Source organism: Mustela lutreola, chromosome 2, assembly GCF_030435805.1.
Source record: "Mustela lutreola isolate mMusLut2 chromosome 2, mMusLut2.pri, whole genome shotgun sequence".
Classification (NCBI taxonomy): Eukaryota; Metazoa; Chordata; class Mammalia; order Carnivora; family Mustelidae; genus Mustela; species Mustela lutreola.
The window spans coordinates 2,985,463-3,003,852 of NC_081291.1; the positions used below are offsets into that span (position 1 = coordinate 2,985,463).

General features: G+C 58.4%; 2 protein-coding genes across 2 annotated transcripts; one reads left to right on the plus strand and one right to left on the minus strand.

Moving 5' to 3' along the window:
- The first annotated feature begins 426 nt into the window (after positions 1–426).
- On the plus strand, positions 427–10,992 carry FSD1 (fibronectin type III and SPRY domain containing 1). The gene is made up of 13 exons (XM_059159514.1): positions 427–578; positions 1,567–1,662; positions 1,883–2,014; positions 2,824–2,925; positions 3,816–3,838; positions 4,034–4,155; positions 4,442–4,651; positions 7,699–7,797; positions 8,618–8,777; positions 9,112–9,191; positions 10,145–10,396; positions 10,490–10,578; positions 10,694–10,992. The coding sequence occupies exons 1-13, from the start codon at positions 564–566 to the stop codon at positions 10,802–10,804; spliced, it is 1,491 nt and encodes a 496-aa protein (XP_059015497.1). The 5' UTR covers positions 427–563; the 3' UTR covers positions 10,805–10,992.
- Positions 10,993–11,201: 209 nt separating this feature from the next.
- On the minus strand, positions 11,202–18,284 carry STAP2 (signal transducing adaptor family member 2). Its single transcript, XM_059159515.1, has 13 exons — positions 17,906–18,284; positions 15,645–15,716; positions 15,373–15,495; positions 14,968–15,024; positions 14,433–14,533; positions 14,149–14,283; positions 13,321–13,390; positions 13,127–13,229; positions 12,941–13,015; positions 11,962–12,117; positions 11,789–11,878; positions 11,624–11,698; positions 11,202–11,360 (listed from the first exon to the last, which is right to left on the minus strand). The coding sequence occupies exons 1-13, from the start codon at positions 18,005–18,007 to the stop codon at positions 11,290–11,292; spliced, it is 1,230 nt and encodes a 409-aa protein (XP_059015498.1). The 5' UTR covers positions 18,008–18,284; the 3' UTR covers positions 11,202–11,289.
- Positions 18,285–18,390: the final 106 nt, after the last annotated feature.

Here is an 18,390-nt window from a genome sequence, read left to right on the forward strand (position 1 = left end):
GGGAGAGAAAGAAGTCATTGGAGGCTGAACATCTGCTCCGGCAAAATGTAAACGCTAGGAGAGAATGCAAGGCGTGTGAGCTCATGACAGGGGTCGGGTGGGTGAGGCGGTGGGGAGCGTGTATGGAGTTCGGGTTAGAGGAGCGGGCGCGAAATGGCACGGGGGCAAGAGTGGATAGGCTTGGGCATCAGGAGGACTGGGGATGGGCTTGAGGTCACACAGCAGGGCCGGCGGTCGAACGCAGGCAACCTGCTTCCCAGCTCCCGGCTCTCCGCAGCTCAGTCATCACTACCAAAGCCGCCTGGCAGGCCCCAGGCTCTGGGGGTCCCGGCTCTCAGGGAGCACAGCGCGGGACTACGTTTCCCAGCCTGCCGCGGGGGTCGCGCGTGCGCACTGCGGCCAGTGATGGAGCGCTGACGGGGGGCGCGGCGGCGGCGGCGGCGGCGGCGGCGGCGGGCAGGGCTCGGCGGGCCATTGGCTCGTGGTCGCGGCAAAGGCAGCTTGAGGACTAGAAGAGCGAGAGGGGCCCGCGGGCCGGGCCGGGGACGACCTGGGCTGAAGCCATGGAGGACCAGAGGGTAGGACCGGGGCGGGGCGGGGCGGGGCCCCCGGTGGGGGTGGACAAGGGGGAGGGGACCAGGTGATGCCGCAGCGCCCCCCCAACCCCCGCAGCTGCTTTGCGGCGGAGGCCCCACCCCCGCCCGGATCTAGCCCCCTAATTCGGGACGCAGCACACCCCCCCCCCCAGCCGTCACCCCGACCTCTCCTCATCTTGGCCGGGATCCAGACGGGATCCCTTCCATGCCCGGCACCGGCGCCCAGAATCCCGGCCCCAGCCTTGACCCATCCCCCACGCCTTCCATCCGGACTGCGGACCAGGTGTCCGGGCTCTGCCCCGCCCCGCCCGGGTGAACACCCCTCTAGCTCAGCACTGGTGGTCTCACCGACCCTGCATCCCCAGGAATGCGACCCCTCCGAGGCCTGGGACAGGGCTCCAGGCCCCAGCAGGATCCTCCCACGCGGCTTCCTTCTCTCCAGGCGTCCCCTCACCCAGAACTCGTTCTCCCCCTGCCCGGTTACCTGGGCTCTCAGGCACCCCGTTCTCCAGGTTCCTCTTTCCTTCTCGCTAACCCCCGTTCCCCAGGTATCGCCTTCCCCAGGTTAGCCCATTTTCTACAGGCATGATTTTGCTCTGGGGTTTTCTTTCCCCACGGAGCCCCTCACCCCATGCCCCGCCCTCGGATAGGTACGAGGTTGAAGGCTTTGTGCGGAGACGGAGCTGGCTCAGGGCCAGGGTCTGCCCCTTCCCCAGAGGCTCCTTTGGAGCCTCAGTTTCCTGCGCTGTAAAACGGGCTTGCTTGCAGTGCCCATCTGCTAGGGGAGGGAACACGCGGCCAGAGCTTTGCCAGGGTCTGCCTCGTGGCGGGTGCCTGAGCTCACCGGCACAGTGGCTCCCGCATCTCCTGGACCCCAGGAAGGCAGGTGGGGAGCCCCTGGTGGGGGAGCCCGGCCTGGCCGAGGGGGGCTTACCAGCCCTGCCTGTGTGCGTGCTTCCCGTGGCGGCAGGAGGCCCTGCGGAAGATCATTACTACCCTGGCTGTGAAGAATGAAGAGATTCAGAGCTTCATCTACTCCCTCAAGCAGATGCTGCTGAACGTGGAGGTGAGGCTGACGCCTGTAGGGGGAGGGATGGAAGGCAGTGGGGACCTCTTGGCCAGGCGGGTGGAAGGGAGGGTGGGGGGAGGCAGCCGGAGGAGTTGGCCTGTTCCTGCTGTTGCCCGTCCCACGTGGCCTGGCTTCGGTATCCAGGCCTCAGTTTCCCCATCCGAGCATGGGCTTTGGCCACCTCTGGGCCGGCTGACCCCCACAACGTCTCTCTAAGGCAAACTCCACCAAGGTGCAGGAGGACCTGGAGGCCGAGTTCCAGTCCCTCTTTTCCCTCCTGGAGGAGCTGAAGGAGGGCATGCTCATGAAGATAAAGCAGGACCGCGCCAGCCGCACCTATGAACTGCAGGTGTGTGGGGGCCCCCCAGACCCCACCCCAGGCCCGATTCCCCACGGCACCCCTCAGACTCAGCAGAGCCCATATGGCTTCCGTGTCTGCCACCAAACCTGCTCGTCTTCCTACCCTGCGTCTTGGAGAGACCCCCAAGGGTCTCCGGTGTCCAGAACCAGACAGCCCAGGGGTATTGGCCTCACCGCCTCTTTTTCTTGGTCTCTTCTCGGCCCCTCCCTGGCCTTGACCCATCAGTCCCCGCCCACACCTGCTCCCCTTGATCTCTGTTTCTCCCACCTCCTGCCCCCACTGCTTCTCTGTCACCAGAGCCCCACCCCCATGTCTGGCTGCTCCCTCTCTCCAGGCCTCACCCAGCACCTCCAATTTCTCAGCCCTTCCCATGGGTCCCCCAGATCTGGCAACATCCCCTCTTGCAAAATGCTGCCCCCCTCCCCCGGCCACAACCCCAAACCCCACAGCTCCGGGGGTCTTGGACTCTAGACCCAGGCACTGGGGCTGCCTCAGAACGCCCTGGACAACTTCCTAACATCAGATCCTCAATCCCAGGAGAACTGGGGGCCCCAGGGCTCAGGTGTGGCCCGGACATGTGAGTTTTAAAAAGAGAGATTCCCAGTTAAAGAAAGGGATCCCCAGGTGATTCTGGAGTGCTACCAGGAGGGATGCCGCATTTCTCTTCCCCCCCACCCTCCCCCACGTGGAGTTGGAGAAAGGCCAGGGTCTCTGAATCCCAAAGGCATTGGGGAGCCCCAAAGGGTTTGATGCCATGCAGTGAGGTGTCTCTTCCCTCCGTGATGTGCCACTCCCAGAACCAGCTGGCCGCCTGCACTCGGGCCCTGGAGAGCTCAGAGGAGCTTCTGGAGACTGCCAACCAGACCCTGCAGGCCACGGACGGCAACGACTTCCCTCAGGTGGGCCCCTCAGGAGCTGGACTGGTAGGGATGTGCCCTCAAATACAGGATACCCGGTTACATTTTTTCATTTCAGATCAACCCCAAGTGATTTTTTTTTTTTAAGTGTAAGTATGACCCCTACAACATTTAGTGTACGTATGTCCCAAGGAGACCATGGGGCATCCTTATGCCGAAAGATGATTTGTGGTTGATCTGAATTCTAGATTTAACAAGGAATAATTCATTTAGTGTAAGCAGATCCCATGCAAACGTTGAGTGTAAGTATTTCCAGACGTTGCGTGGAACATATTGATACTAAAAAATTTATTGTGCATCTGAAATTCAAATTTAGCAAATTTTTTAAAAAGATTTTATTTATTTATTTAGAGAGTGAGAGAGGGCAGGGGGAAGACCGGAGGGGGAGAGGGACCAGCAGACTCCACACTGAGCGTGGAGCCCATTGTGGGGCTGGACACAACCCTGAGATCATGACCTGAGCGGAAACCAAGAGTCGGAAGATCCATCAACTGAGCCACCCAGGCGCCCCTAACAATGTATTGTTTTTTAGTATAATATGTCCCATGCAGTGTTAGCACATGAATGGGATATATTTACACTAAAAAATCATTTTGTTTATCAGAAAGGAAGACTTCACTGGGCATCCTGTGTTGTGATTTGCCAAGTTGGCCAGCAGGATAAAATGGGCACGAGGCACTGGGGAGGGGTGGGTGGGGGTAGGAACCTGTCTTTGCCCCCGTCCCTTTGGGGCATGGCCAAGTGTTTCTACCCCCGTGATAGGGGACTTTGGCTAGTGGCTGCCACCCTGGGCCTCCGTCTTCCTGTCTGTGTATCAGCTTCCTGATTCACTCAAGAAAACTCTTTGAATTTTATTCTGTCGCTTTTTCTAGGCTGCCAAGCAAATCAAAGATGGGTAAGATCCTGGGATCTGGTTCCCACCCCAGTGCCCCGCCCCTGGTGTGAAGGTGGGGACGCCCAGGTGAGGGTCTCTGGGCCCAGAGCACTGGACCAGAACGAGGGGAGTGGGTCTCCCACACACTTCCGAGAATCGGGCCTGGACCCCCTTGAGATGCCTGCCAGCAGGCTGCCTCCACCTTCTTCCCCGCAGGGTGACAATGGCCCCTGCCTTCCGACTGTCATTGAAGGCCAAGGTCAGCGACAACATGAGTCACCTCATGGTGGACTTCGCGCAGGAGCGGAGGATGCTGCAGGCACTCAAGTTCCTGCCTGGTGAGAAGGGAACTTTCGCGGGGCCTGGCTTTCAGGGCAAAGGTGGTACACTGAGAAAGGCGGGAGTAAGCCTGGGATTGGAACCTTGGAGGCACTGGCCCTGGGGGTGGAGCCCTGAGCATCCCTTGCCCCTGTGGGTGGAGCCACAAGGAAGCCCGCCCTCAGTGGCTGAGCCCTGAAAAGTCCCACCCACTAGGGGGTGGAGTCCCATGAAGGCCACACTCCTACACTGACCGAGAGCCTCCCCGCCCCCTCCACCATCCCGCCTTCCCTCTGTCCTGGACAGTGCCCAGCGCTCCTGTGATTGACCTGGCCGAGTCCCTGGTGGCAGACAACTGTGTGACATTGGTGTGGCGCATGCCGGACGAGGACAGCAAGATTGACCACTACGTGCTGGAATACCGGCGGACCAACTTCGAGGGCCCGCCCCGCCTCAAGGAGGAGCAGCCCTGGATGGTCATCGAGGGCATCCGGCAGACGGAGTACACCCTGACCGGTAAGGGCAGCTCCGGGCTGCGGCTGACACCCCCACACACACCCCCATCCCGGAGTGGCTCAGGAATTCCAGGATCCCTTTTCCGCTTTCAAATGGGGGCCTCTGTTGTAATTACAATGAAATTATAATGAAACCGATATTGATGCTCGCCCCGCACTGTTCGCGGAGGGCTTGTCAAAGGTTTTACCCACGTGTAACGGACATGCTTCTCATCAGCATTTCACAGACGAGGGAACTGAGGCCCAGAGGGAGAAGACATTCTCCAAACCCCTCCCTCCCCAGCTATGACCCAGCATTTGTTCATTTCCACGAACTGAGCGCCAGTGGCCTACCAGGGGCTGCCATTGCGTTAGGAAGCGAAGCGGACGAAAATCCCTCCTCTCCTGGGGCTGGCATCCTGCCAGCGTTTGGGGATTTCCTTGGCAGGTGCAAGAGAGCAGAACACATGGGGGAATCCCCCAGGCTGGAGGGGAGGGTCTGAAGAAGGTAAAATCAGGGACCTCTAATGAGTTTCAGAAGCTGTCCTGAGCCAAGGGAAATCCTCGGCGGCAGGGAGAGCCTTGCTGACAAGATAACTATCACCATAGCTCTCGGGCTGTAATCAGCCCGTTCTTTATCTGTAATTAGCATACATGGTTAATAATGAGCATGCTAATTGCAAGAAAGAAAAGCTACCAGCCAGCAAGAGGGGCTGTCCTTTGTGTGGGAATCAAAATAAACATACGCCACTTTTTTCCGATATATATTTTTTTTATTATGACAAAATACATATAACGTAAAATTTACATCTTAACTGTTTTTTAAGTGTCCAATTCGGTAGTAGTAAGTACATGCATGATGTTGTAAAGCCATCATACTGTCTTCATCACTTTCCATCTTGCAAAACTGAAATTCTGTCCCCACGGAACATTGACTCTCCAGCCCCTGGCTCCCACCATCTACTTCCTGTCCCCATGATTTTTACTACTTTAAGTACCTCATGTGAGCAGAATCCAACAGGATTTGTTCTTTTGTGTCTGGCTTATTTCACTGAGTGCGGTGTGCCCAGGGGTCATCTGTGTTGTAGGGAAGATCAGGATTTCCTTCCTTTTTCAGGCTGAATAGTGTGTGGAGAACCTGGTTTTCAACCCTACTAGTGGCTCATGTAACCGCTAGTCAATGTCAAAACCGAGGAACCCACACGAGCACGTTCTGCGGTGTCAATCCACATTTCCCTGGTGATATAGTCGCCGTCATCCATGTGTGCGTGTGTCATCTCTCCCCTATGCGGTTTTCTCCCGTGTGCAAATTCCCATAACTGCCAGCACAATCAAGGCGGAGGGCTGCTGTATCACAGGCTTCCTGATGCATCACCCCCTCGCCATACCCTCTTGCAGTCTACAAAATTCCTAGCGAGTGAATTCCCCTGGGCGGGAAGTTGAATTCATCAAAAAGGTGTGGTCCTGAGTGGTACAGACAAAGACACTCACCTAGTTAACTAACCCACGAGGTTATATGAACCCCAGCTGCCATCTTGATCGCTTGGACAGTCAAGAGGGTTTTGGTTTAGTGTTTGTAACTTACATGCCTGTGCTCATCCATCCTCATGTGAGCCCTGCTTAGGACGGGGAATATGATGGTCGGTTTGCAAGATAGGAGACCGAGACCTGCTGTGAGCCCAGACCAACCATAGTCAGATGGCTTCCAGGTTTCTAAAACTGAGCCTTCTGGTCAGTAATCTTTGCTCGGGGTGCGGGCGGGGGCAGTAGACGGTGTCGCTGAGCCAAGCGCTGAACTCTCAGAGAAGGGGATCCAAGAAGGGGGAGATAGTCCTGGGCGCCTGGAGGCGGTGGCAGAAAGAGCAGGGCGTGGCTGGAGAACGGCCTTCCAAGCAGAAGGACAACCAGGTCGAGGACTCAGAGGCCAGAGCACTGAGACTTTGTGTCTAGAATTAGTTATGTTTGCCACCTAACTAGAGAAGTGAGAGGAGGAACGGGGTCTTTACCTGGAGGGCAAGGGGAGCTATGGGAGGTTTAATAGCAGGGGTCGCTGAGTGCTGTTTGGGATGGCCAGAGAATGGGCATCACGTGGGGAACACTCAGGAGGCAACTGGACATGTGGTTTGGGCTACAGGTTGGGCTGTGGGTGTTGTGGTGGATGGATGGTATCTGAAGGGCAAGGAGGGGTCAGGGAGCAGAGTGCGATGAGTAAGGACCCCAGACTGAGTCACCCCGACATTTAAGGGGGTCAAGGAGGGAGGAGCCTACAAAGGAGACCTAGGGAGAACAAATGGAGGAGCTAGCCAGGACAACACAATGCCTTGGCTGCCAAGGAAAGAGAGTGTTCCAGGAGGGAAGGAAAGGTCAGCCTGGAGATCCTACAAAAGTGGGGACGGACCAAGCCAGAGGAGGGAGAGGGGGCGAGGCAGCAGAGAGGGGTAGGGATGAAGAGAGCTCTCGAAAGAGGTTTAGTTTGAGGGGAAACATAACTAAAGACAACTAGGTAGTTGCTTTTTATTTTTTAAGACTGGAATAAATGAATACAAAAAGTGTGGATGGGAGTGTGGGACATATCCTAGAAGTAGGGGAAATTTTTAACCCGGCATGGCTAGATCCAGGGGTTCCAGCAAATGACTGGCTCACCATTGTTCCCTGCACTTTGTTGGATCTGGGGACTGCACTCTGAAGGGACCTGCAAATGCACTGAGAAATTTTCCCAAGAGGAGCCTCCCCCAGCCACCCCGGACAAGACAGTGACTCTGCTCCCTAAAATACCAGCCCAACGCCCCAGGGAAGATTCTTATTGGCCAGTTTGGGTCATGTGCTATTCCTAAACCAATTGCTATTACTGCTTCCTAAAGCATTCTGATTGGCCAGTCTGGGTTGGAGGTGGAGCTGAGTCACCCATAGCCCTGCAGGTGAATGAGGGCAAGGGGGGGTTTTCAGGGATAAAATGTCCTTTGCAACGTGGTCCTTAGATTGAGGAGTGGTGGGATTACTGGGGCCACAGGGACCTATAACCAGTTGCTCAAAGCACACACAACTTTGAGATCTCTCTCTTTGTCTTAGGTCTCAAGTTTGACATGAAATACATGAATTTTCGTGTGAAGGCCTGTAATAAGGCCGTGGCAGGCGAGTTCTCCGAGCCAGTGACCCTGGAGACACCAGGTGACTGTCCCTCCCCACCTTGTCTGTGATTCCATAGCCCCTCACCCCAGGGCCCCAGGTTCTGGTGTATAGTGACAATCTTCTAATCAGGGTTCTGTGGCCCTTTTTGCTCTGGCTGCCAGGAAGCTCAGCACGTAGTCCACAGTAGATTCCTCAGTCCAAGTGTCTACTATGTACCCGCTATCGTTTTTTGCTTTTGCAGTTGATCCCATTGTGCCGGTATGGTTTTGATACTCTTTCCCTCTCTCTCACACACCTCAACCCACACACCCATTCTCTCTTCTTAAAAAAAAAAGAAAAGAAAAGAAAGGAAAGGAAAAAAAAGATAAGGGCTCTTAGAGAAGGAGGTGGGATATCCGTCGTGAAACCTGATCTTACTTTCCTGCAGTAAGACCTTTGCGTGTCCTCATAGGCAGTCCTTCTGCAGTCCACCTAAACTACTGTCTTATGTATGACCCGGCCCCTTCTCCTGCGATTAATCCCCAAGAGAAGCAAAGAGCACAAGCCATTTGGAAATACCTTCAGACCTAAGGGAACTTTAGGCAACACCCTCTCAGCCTTCCCTCCCCTGGCTGCGCTCTCTGCCCCTTCCGCGCTTCCCCATCTGTCTGTCTTGGTGTCTTGCTGCCTGTCCTGTCTGTGTCTGTCTGTGCCCCTGAGTCCGTCCGTTACCCTCTCTCTGTCTTTGTCTCTGTCGCCGTTGTCTTTTTCTGTTCTCTGTCCCTGTCACGGTCTGTCTTGGTCACTGTCTGTCTCTCTGTCTCTCTGTGTCTCTCCGGGTTTCCCCATCTCTGTGACTCCCGCGTCTGCCCGGCCCCAGCGTTCATGTTCCGCCTGGATGCGTCCACATCTCACCAGAACCTGCGCGTGGAGGACCTCTCCGTGGAGTGGGACGCCATGGGCGGGAAGGTCCAGGACATCAAGGCTCGCGAGAAAGATGGCAAGGGGCGGACGGCATCTCCCGTCAACTCCCCAGCCAGGTAGCCTGCCCTCTCCTGCCCTCCCCGAGTGTCTGCTGGAGGACAGCGAGCTGGACACGGACACCCAAGGTCCAGCATGGTCGAGGCTGGGGTGGAAGGAGGGACACGGAGTTAGGGGAGCCCCAAGAGTAAATGAAGGGAGAAGAGGCTTTTAATTGGGTTTTGACACCTGAAAGGTTTTCCCCACGAGGAAGGGCACGATATGCAGGACTCAGAGTGAGAGAACCAAACCCCGTGGAGGACTGAGAAGACCATGGTGGCTGGGCGGGCCAGGGAAACCCTCCTCGGGAGCAGTGAGGCCCGAACTGAGCCTTCCCCTCCCCGCCCCTCACAGAGGTGTGCCATCCCCCAAGAGGATGCCTTCGGGTCGTGGGGGTCGGGACCGCTTCACTGCCGAGTCCTACACGGTGCTGGGTAAGGAGGGGCGGAGACAGGAGGACAGAAGGGACACTCTGGGCAGGGCCCTGATGGTGGGTCGTGGGAGAGAACCCCTTTGGGTGGGGAAACTGAGGTAGCCACCCCCAAAGCTTTCTGGAAATGGTTCCAATAATGTGTTGCTTGTGGTGCTGGAGGAGTGCGGGGTTTGGGGGGTGTGGGCTTTCTGGGGGTGGGGAGCAGAGCTTATGTAGGCTCTGGCCTGGAGATCAGCCCGGGGTGCGGGGGGCGTGGGTCCTGGGGTTTGTGGAGTGCCTGAGATCTGCGAAGTAGCTGGAAGGAATGGTTGCCATTCTTGGCTAGAGCTGGGGTTAGAGGAAGAAGCAGGGGAAGGGGCGGAGGGGGGCGGTGTGCCAGGTGACCGAGACTTCAGAGGGGAAAGCCTCGCCTAGTTGTGGTTGGGAGAGTAGCTGAGGTCGGGAAGGAGCAGGCCCGGGGAAGAAACGTACGCAGGGACAAGCCCCACATCTGTGGAGGAGCTGAGCTGGGAGATGGACAGGAGCTGGGGGCCTGGGCGGAGTCTGGAAAGTGTTAGGAAAGTGTCCCAGAGTGCCAGGGAGCTTTGCACTGTGGAAGTACTGGGGAGTTGGCCGGAAGCAAGGGTCTGGGGATCATCTAGTCGCTGGAAGGACTGAGGAGTAGCTGAACATGAGGAGGAACTGGAGGAAATTTCTGAAAGCATCTGAAAGGAGTAGCTTGGGTCTGCAGAGAATCTGAAAGGATTAGTTGAGGCTTGGAGAGTATCTGGGCTTTCTGACTATCTAGAGGGAGTGGATGCAGCCTGGAGACTCCCCAGGAGGAATAGCTAGGAACTGAGGAGTATCTGGAGGGAAGCGCTGGGGCCTGGGGAGTACCTGGGTGACCACCCCTTTGTGGAAGGGCCTCTGGTACCCGACTCCACCGGCCCCCGCTGCCCACCGCCCCCCCACCAGGGGACACGCTGATCGACGGTGGGGAGCATTACTGGGAGGTGCGCTATGAGCCGGACAGCAAGGCGTTCGGCGTGGGGGTGGCGTACCGCAGCCTGGGCCGCTTCGAGCAGCTGGGCAAGACGGCCGCGTCCTGGTGCCTCCACGTCAACAACTGGCTGCAGGTCAGCTTCACCGCCAAGCACGCCAACAAGGCCAAGGTGCTGGAGCCCCCCGTGCCCGACTGCCTGGGTGTGCACTGCGACTTCCACCAAGGTGACCCCGAGCCCCCTCTCCCCACCCGCCCTCGGCCGCGAGCCCCTCTCCCTGCGCCCCGACCCCAACCCCGTCGCTTTCCCTCCACCCCAGGCCTCCTGTCCTTCTACAACGCCCGAACCAAACAGCTGCTGCACACCTTCAAGGCCAAGTTCACGCAGCCCTTGCTGCCCGCTTTCACAGTGAGAACGGTTCAGCCGCTGGGGGGGGGGGGGCGGCAGGGGTGGGGCCGGGGCCGGCTCTACGGCGCCTGAGCCTGCCCCTGCGGCTCACCGGTCCCGGGTCCCCGGTCCCCAGGTGTGGTGCGGCAGCTTCCAGGTGACCACAGGCCTACAGGTCCCCAGCTCTGTGCGCTGTTTGCAGAAGCGGGGCAGTGCCACCAGCAGCTCCAACACCAGCCTCACCTAGGCCACGGGAGCGCCCGCCCAGCCCGGCTGAGTTTGGGGAAGCCCCTTGCCCAGCCGCCCAGGCCTTGGTTGTTGCAACCGCCACCCTCGTCTCACTTGCTGCTTGGAGCCTTAACTCCTGATGGGGGGGAGGGGGCACCAGGGCGGGCCCTCGTCCCTACCTCACCTCCTAATAAAAGTCAATCACTGGCCAGGCCTTGCTGATGGTTCTTTGGGGCTGGCTGGCACTGAGCGTGCCCCCGACCTCTCTGGACCTCAGCTTTCCTGGCTGTGAAATGGGTCTTTCGTATAGGGTCAGGTGGCAGGTGTGGCCGAGTGGGCGGGGCTTGCTGTGGGCGGGCATCTGACCTACACTGCCCACCCCCCCAAGCCAGGCCAGACACATCAGCCCCCAGGGGATCACTTGAGCTTTTATTCTGGGGGAGCTCTTGGCTTGGCTGACTTCCACAGCTGGAGAGCGGCTCACGGATCCCCGGCGCCTGCGCCTCAGTGCTCCAGCGCGCGTCTCCTCTGCAGTTTCTCTTCCAGCTCTGCTGTCAAATCTGCCAGCTTTGGGGCTGGGGAGGGTGGGAGGTGACTGAGGCGTCAGGTGCACGGGTCGCGGGGGTTGTCCCTCGTCCATGCCCTCCCCCCACCCCACATCCACCCGTGACTCCCTGCAGAATCTGTGGGGCCCCGTGAAAAGTGAAAATGTACCCAAGAGCCCCAAGGAGTTTCAAGACTGCCCGGCATCAGACTGAGCATGGGGCACTTCGGAGCAGGGGTCCCGCGTGGCTGCGCTGGCCGCCCACTGGGGAGCACAGACCCCCACATGCCTCACCTGTTGTGGGGAAGAGAGTCTGCATTGAGCCCACCGCTAGCTTCTTGGCCAGGCCACTGTTGAGGACTTTGGGCTCTGGAGGAGAAGGCAGATGGACAGATGAAGGCCAGGGCTGGCTCTCGGCTGGGTGAGGGAAGGCCCCCGGGGAGGCAGGAACCCCCCTACCTGGCTTGGGGACAACAGGTGGCTTTAGAGGCTTGGCCTGAACCTTTGCCAACTTCTTGGGCTTCGGGACCTGTCGACTGGGGGGAGGCACTGCGTGGACAAAGGTGTGGTGTGTCACCTCCGGCTTTTAGCCCCTCCCCCGTCCCCATCTCCCCTCCACACCCCCCACCTACCATCCCCATTCATGTAGTTGGCAGCTGGGTCATCTCCGGTGGGGATCACATAGTTCTCGTCCTCGTTCAGGAGTGGGGGTGACTTGTCCTGGCTTGCCACAGGCGTGATGGGCAAGGGAGGCAGCTTCTTGGGGCCACCCGAGGCCAGTGTGGGCCCTGGTGGGAAACGGCAGTTCCCCATCTGGGTCCACGTGGTGCAGGGACACCTTGGCTTGTGTCTGTGTGCACCCGAATGTGGACGTCTGTATACATGCTGGTATCCAAGCATGTGACCCTGTGCGTGTGCGTGTCCATCCCTCATCGTAGAAACCTGTACACTGAGTGAATCCACATAGTTGACTATATGTAAAGGGTTTGCACACCACACCTAAACGTGTGCGAGCACGGCACTGTGTGGATACTGAAGTGTGTGCCCCCGGCTCGTCTATACCAATGTGCACACCCACGTACCTAGAAATGTCTGAATTTGTGCCCACGAGTGAGCATTTGTGTGTACACGCGTGGTTGTGGCTTAGGTGCGTGCACAAGGGTTCCCCCCTCCACGCATCTGCCCAGCCCCAGGAGAACCAGACTGCTCACCCCACAGACCTCTCCAGCCTCTTCTTCCTGCTCCCTAAAGAGGACCACCTCCCACCCTAGCAGCCAATCTGGATCCCATCTCTGGGTAGTTTCTTGCTCCCGGTAAAGCTCATCTCTAGCTACTGAAATCCTCTGAGACCTTAAGCAAACACGCCCTCCTACAGGAAGCCTTCTCCTACACTGCCCCCTTTCTCTCCCCAAGTCTAGGCGCTGCTGCCTCCAGCCACAGGTTCTACCTCACGGGGCTGGGAGCTGTCCAGCTCCGCAACCCAGAGGGCAGGATCTGGGTAATTTCTGGGTCTTTGCAACTCTGGGTACAAGATTGGACACGGGCGGTGCCATGAGGGTCCCACGTCTCTCCTCAGTCTGGCCCAGCCGCGGCCGCAGGGCGGGGCATCACCTGGGCTGGGGGCCGCGGGGGTCGAGCTTGCCACCCATACTCTCTCGCCGTTCTCTTTATCCGCCTCCACGTGGCCTAGAACAGAGAGCGGTCCTAGAGGAGGTGCGGCGGCTGGGCATTGACCCCGGGGTGGCCCCCGGGCACGTACTGGAACCCCCCCCCCGAGTTCCCCGAGGCCGCACCTACCTAGAACCTTCTCGTAGTCTTCGTCCAGCAGGAAGGGCACCAGCGCGTTATTGGTGTGTGACACGAAATAGTTGACCACTGAGTCGAGTGAGGCACAGGAGAACTGGAGGCGGATAGGGGTCTCAGTCAAGGCTGTTGTGAAAGGGGCGCACAGCCCATCACTGCGCATCGCCGGACCCCGGCCCGACGCTCACCGGCTCCTCCACGTCGATCACATATTTGGGGCCCTCACGCTTCACCTTGTAGTGCCGGACCACCGACGTCCTGCACGGGCAGTGGTGAGTGGGTGGACGGACTCCGACCAGGGAGGACCCCGCCCTTGTCCTGGGTCCGCCCCCACGGGGGGCCTAAACTCTTCCAGCTCCGCGGCACGCTGACCACGCCCCGTCCTGGCGTGCCTCTCGGCCGAGAACCAGACCCTCAACGGACTGCAGCCCCCGGGAAGACCAAGCCGGACAGGTCCTGGCACTGCCCCCAGGGAGGACATGGTCCTGAAGGCTCCACCCCCGGAGGCCATGCCTCCCGTATGGCCCCGCCCACCAGGGTGCTGACTCCACCTTCAACCGATCCCGGAGGAAGCTTTATGTCAGGCTCCGATCCGCCCCCAGAGTGTCTTCACCTCCCAAGCCTGAGTCAACCACTGCGGGGGAGGGCCGGGGCGTGACTCCACCCACAGGTCCTGACCCCGCCCAAGGGGCAGGTTAGCATCCCTGGATTTGATTTCTTCCCCGCTCCAGAGGCCCAGACCCAGCCGATCTTAATGCAAAGGTCTGACCTCGCCTGGAGTCCGTCCCGGCTCCAGGATCTAGCTCCTCTCCCGAGGGGATCCACCGCCCTGTTTGGTCTTTAGCCCCGCCCCCAGGCACGGACTCCCTCCCGCATCCCAGAGCCGCGCGGGCCTCAAGACCCCACGCTCCGGGAGCTCGGGCCCCGCCTCCAGAGCCTTCCCCCTCCCCGCGTCCCAGCTCTGACTCCGCCCCCACGCTCGCCCCGCCTCCCGGCCCGAGGCCGCGCAGGCGCACCCGTTGAACGTCTGGCGCGTGGTGACCGACACGTCGTCCCCGCCGTCCCCGCTGGGTCGCAGCAGCAGGTTTCCGCAGTCGGGATAGCGCTCCAGGAGCAGCTGCGCGTCCAGCCGGCTCACCTTCAGGAAGCAGCTGGGGCGGGCCGCGTCCCTCGCTCAGGGCAGGCCCCGCCCCCGGACCCCGAGGCGTCCCCTGCACCCTGGCCTGTCCTCCCCTGCTCTCCCGCCCCGCGCCTCTGTCCGCCGCTGTCCCGGGGCCCCTCGGCCCCGCGGGCCACTCACGGGGGCAGCTCGAGCGCGCGGCGCGCCTCCTCTTTGGCCAGGGCCTCGGCCATCATGTACAGGTGTCCGGGCAGCAGGGTCAGGTTGGACGGGACACGCAGCTGAGGGACGATGGGGCGCCCGAGGACGCCCGGCCGTCAGGGCTCCAGCGGCTTGTGCCCGTGTCCCCGATGGGCTCCCTGAGGTCGGGGCGCGGGCCGAGCCAGGATGGGAACCCGGGTCTGGGGGATCCGCAGCCCCCCAGGACAGGGGCCAAGAGGCCTTGCAGGGGACGTGAAGACACTTCACTGATGGGGAGGACAGCGCAGATGCTAGAACGAAGGCCAGGTGTCGAGCCCGTTGCCTGCGCGGGGCCACGCGGGGCACCAGTGACCACAAGAGGAATCAGGAATGTTGACAAAAACTCCAGGCAACGTTCGCATGTTTGATGTCCGTGGGCTCCGCCCGGGCCACGGGCCGCCGTGTGGGAGGGGCTGGTTCGGGGGATGCAGGGTGGAAAGAGCGAAGAGGACTCTGAGCAGGCGACCGCTCTCACCTCGACCACCGTCAGGATGAAGCCTTTCCACATCTCCCGAGACTCCAGGCTCTCTGCCTGCGGAGGGAAACAGAAGGAGGCTGCGGCGGTGAGCCTCGGCCCACTCAAGCGTGGAATGCGAATGAGGAATGGCAACTGTTTTCAGGGTTAAATGAGGAAGGACGGGTTAATTTAGGATGTCTGAACCGAAGTCCTTAGTAATGTGGGATGCTGTCCCCTAATGTCACTGAATCAGCATTTATTTATTTGTTTTTTCTACATCGACTTTTTAAAAATATTTTATTTTTGCAGTTGTAGAAACCAAAGTGTAGAAAAGCGAAGTGAGTGGCCCAGGGTCACCACCCCCCGTGTGACTCCATCCTAGTGGGTGTGAATGGTGAGTGTGGCAGGGAGGGTTGGGCCTACCTTGAACTTGATCTCTTGGTTCCGGAGGACCAGGCTGAAATAGATACCAGGGTCTCCTGAACTTTCCCAGGGCACCTCATCCGTGAGCTTCACAAATGCTCCTAGGACTAACTTCTCCACATGCTGGGGATCCAGAAGCAGGAGTCTGAGTGCCAGGCTTGTGACTCACCAGGCCCTCTGGCTTGGCCACACCACCCCGGTTCTCTGCTTGGTCCTTGAGGTCAAGCTTGGGGCTAGGAGATCAGCTCTCCAGCCTTCCTGCCCATCCTTACCTGGGAGTCCCGATTGCTGTTATAGAAATAGAGAGTGCAACCCTGGAGGCCTGCCCAAAACTTCTTGTAATCCTGGGGACCAAAGGTAGAGAGCAGAAGATGAGAAGGCAAATTCTGGCTGCCTCCAGGACACCCACTCCTGTCTCAGGACCTTTGCACTGGCTGTTCTTGCTGCCTGGGTACTCTTTCCGGAGATCTTCACAAAGTTTCCTTCATTGCCACTTTTGGTCTTTGAACAAATGTTGCTTTCTCTGGGAGGCCCTCCCCATCCATGGCCCAGCTTCTGGGGACCCATTGTTCTTTGAGAAAGGATTAAAGAGAACTTGGATGGAATGGGAGATCCAGAGCAGCCTCTCAGTGTGCAGAGGTAGGAGCTCTAGAAGAGAACTGAACTAACCATCCGCCATCCATCCGTTTACTCATCCGCACCTACATACATCCCCCTTCTCTGTGTCCAACCCATAGATATTTACAGCAATCTCCTGATTTCACATGGTTCTGGACTCTAGAAGGACTGTAGCTTCAGGATGTCTCCCCAGGATTCTGATTTATAAATGTCCCAACTCTCAGGAGGTCTAAGGGGCTGACAGCCAGGACTGTAAGCTTCTAGGTTTTTTCCCAGGAAATATTCCCGAACACCTACTCCTCACCCAATCTTGTTATTGGGTTGCAGGCAAAATAATAAATGAGACATGGCTCCTGTTTCAAAATAGATTATCTTCTGGAAAAAAGCATGTATACTAAAATGTGGTGTGCCTGGATGGCTCAGTTGGTGAAGCGCCCGACTCTTGGTTTTGGCTCAGGTCGTGATCTCGGGGTCCTGAGATGGGACCCTGGAGAGGACTCTGCTCTTAGCAGGAAGTCTGCTTGAGGAATTCTGTCTCTCCCTCTGCCTCTGCTCTCCCTCCCCTCATGCCCTCTCTCAAATAAACAAGAACTTAAAAGGAAAAAAGAAAACATAGACACCAAAATCCTCTAGGGAAACGAAATTAGTACACCAGGAGGGACAGACCCTGAGCCTCGAGGTCACAGAGGACGAGAAAGGCCCTCCAAGTGGGAATCTGGGAAGACTTCCTGGAGGAGAAGGTACTCTAGTCCATAATGATAGCGAGGATAGTTCTCATATTGACAGCTAGCATCCATTCATCAATCCACCTGTCACTGCAACCGTCTGCCTCCCTATCCATCTGTCCATCCATCTATTCATCTGCATATCCACCCACCCACCCATCTGTCCGTGTAGACATACATTTAACATTTACCGAGGACCTACTATGTGCCAGGCACTGGGAACAGAGCAATAAGTGATTAAACTCAGCATGGTCAGTCCTGCTTCCTCGTGGACCCACTATACACCCCAGCACACGGTATTTAACTGCTCCGTGCCTCAGTTTCCCCACCTGTAAAATGGCCAAAGAGATGTACCCACCTCGAGGGTTGTTGTGAGAATTGGGTGCGTGAATGCCAGTAAAGCACCAGCGATGGTGGAATCAAATCCGCAGACCACTGAGGGCTACCCCTCTCCTGTAACCTTGACTAGGGCCCTAGCCCTAGCATACCCATTTTGTACTAGAGAAAAATGAGACACAGAGACAGAGTCACTTGTCCAAGGCCTGGGCATCAGGGAGGCTTACTGCAGGGATGTGAAGCTCGTTCGTGCACTCTGGGGCCAGGCCTTTCTGAGCCTCTGGGGTCTCGATGCTGTCTAGGCTGGGGAGGATGTGGGCACTTGGAGGCACAAGGAAGGGAAGAGGGAACAGCAATGACAGTGGCTCTGGGGGTGGGCAGGGGAAGCAGCAGGTGGGTATTTGGGGTTGTAGTGGGAGATGAGTGTGAGCAGTGGGGGGGGGCTGGGGCTTCAGGGAAGGAATATCTGGTCCTGCCAGATGTGGCCCCCACACCTTGCACTGTCCCCACATGCCACCTGTCCTGGCCTTGACCCCTGCAGCTGACGTTCATGGTTTCTTAGGGACTAGGGGTGGGACATGGGAGTCCGAAGGCTTCCCATTTCCTGGTGGAAGTCCCTGATCCTTCCTGTATCCAAAGAGACAGAGAGACCGGGAGGGAGACCCATGGAGACCGGCAGGGAGAGGCACAGAGAGAGAGAGAGAGAGAGAGAGAGAAGCTTGATGGTGGACCGAACTTTTCCCCGCCCCCAGCACATGCCCTGCTCCATTCAGTCCCACCCGTCACCCTTGGCCAGATGCAGAGTTCTAGGCCACCCAGGAGCCCAGCTGTGCCAGCTCCCTGCCCCACCTTACCTGGTCGTGGGGTCCCTTCTTCTGCAGAAAGCTCTCATAGTAGTGTGAGGGTAGAGCACCCTTGTGTTTGGGGATCCGGGGTGGGCTTAGGGCTGAGGCCATGGCCTGGCCTCTCCCTCCAGTGGGTGTCCCGGGCTGGGCCAGGAAGCAGAGAAACAGGTTCCCGGGGAATTTCCTCTTCTGTCAGCTCCCCAGCTCCCTCCCCTGTCAGCTCTGGGCCAGGCTTGTCGCAGGGAAATCCCAGCCTCTCTGGTTCCCCAGCAGGTCTGGGAGGTCTGCAGGAGTTGCAGAGGAGGGAGCCCCGGGAGGCTTTCAGGGCAGGGCAGAGACTGGACAGAGGGCTCACCGGGAGGAGGGACCTGCCTAAGCAAAGGTCTGGATTTGAGAAAGGGAGGAGCAACGTGTCAGAGCGGCAAGCGCTGTGTCACCGGAGAGAGCACAGCAGGACAGAGCATGAAGATCTGAATGTCCCTTTAGCCCAAACT

Excerpts from the sequence above, each read along its gene's own strand:
- FSD1 (XM_059159514.1), top strand. Across the intron at positions 1,663-1,882 it reads AGATGCTGCTGAACGTGGAG|GCAAACTCCACCAAGGTGCA; the intron begins GTGAGGCTGACG and ends CGTCTCTCTAAG. Across the intron at positions 10,397-10,489 it reads GCACTGCGACTTCCACCAAG|GCCTCCTGTCCTTCTACAAC; the intron begins GTGACCCCGAGC and ends CCTCCACCCCAG.
- STAP2 (XM_059159515.1), bottom strand. The coding sequence starts at position 18,007 with ATGGCCTCAGCCCTAAGCCCACCCCGGATCCCCAAACACAAGGGTGCT. Across the intron at positions 13,016-13,126 it reads AGACTACGAGAAGGTTCTAG|GCCACGTGGAGGCGGATAAA; the intron begins GTAGGTGCGGCC and ends TCTCTGTTCTAG. Across the intron at positions 11,879-11,961 it reads CAACTACATGAATGGGGATG|TGCCTCCCCCCAGTCGACAG; the intron begins GTAGGTGGGGGG and ends TTGTCCACGCAG.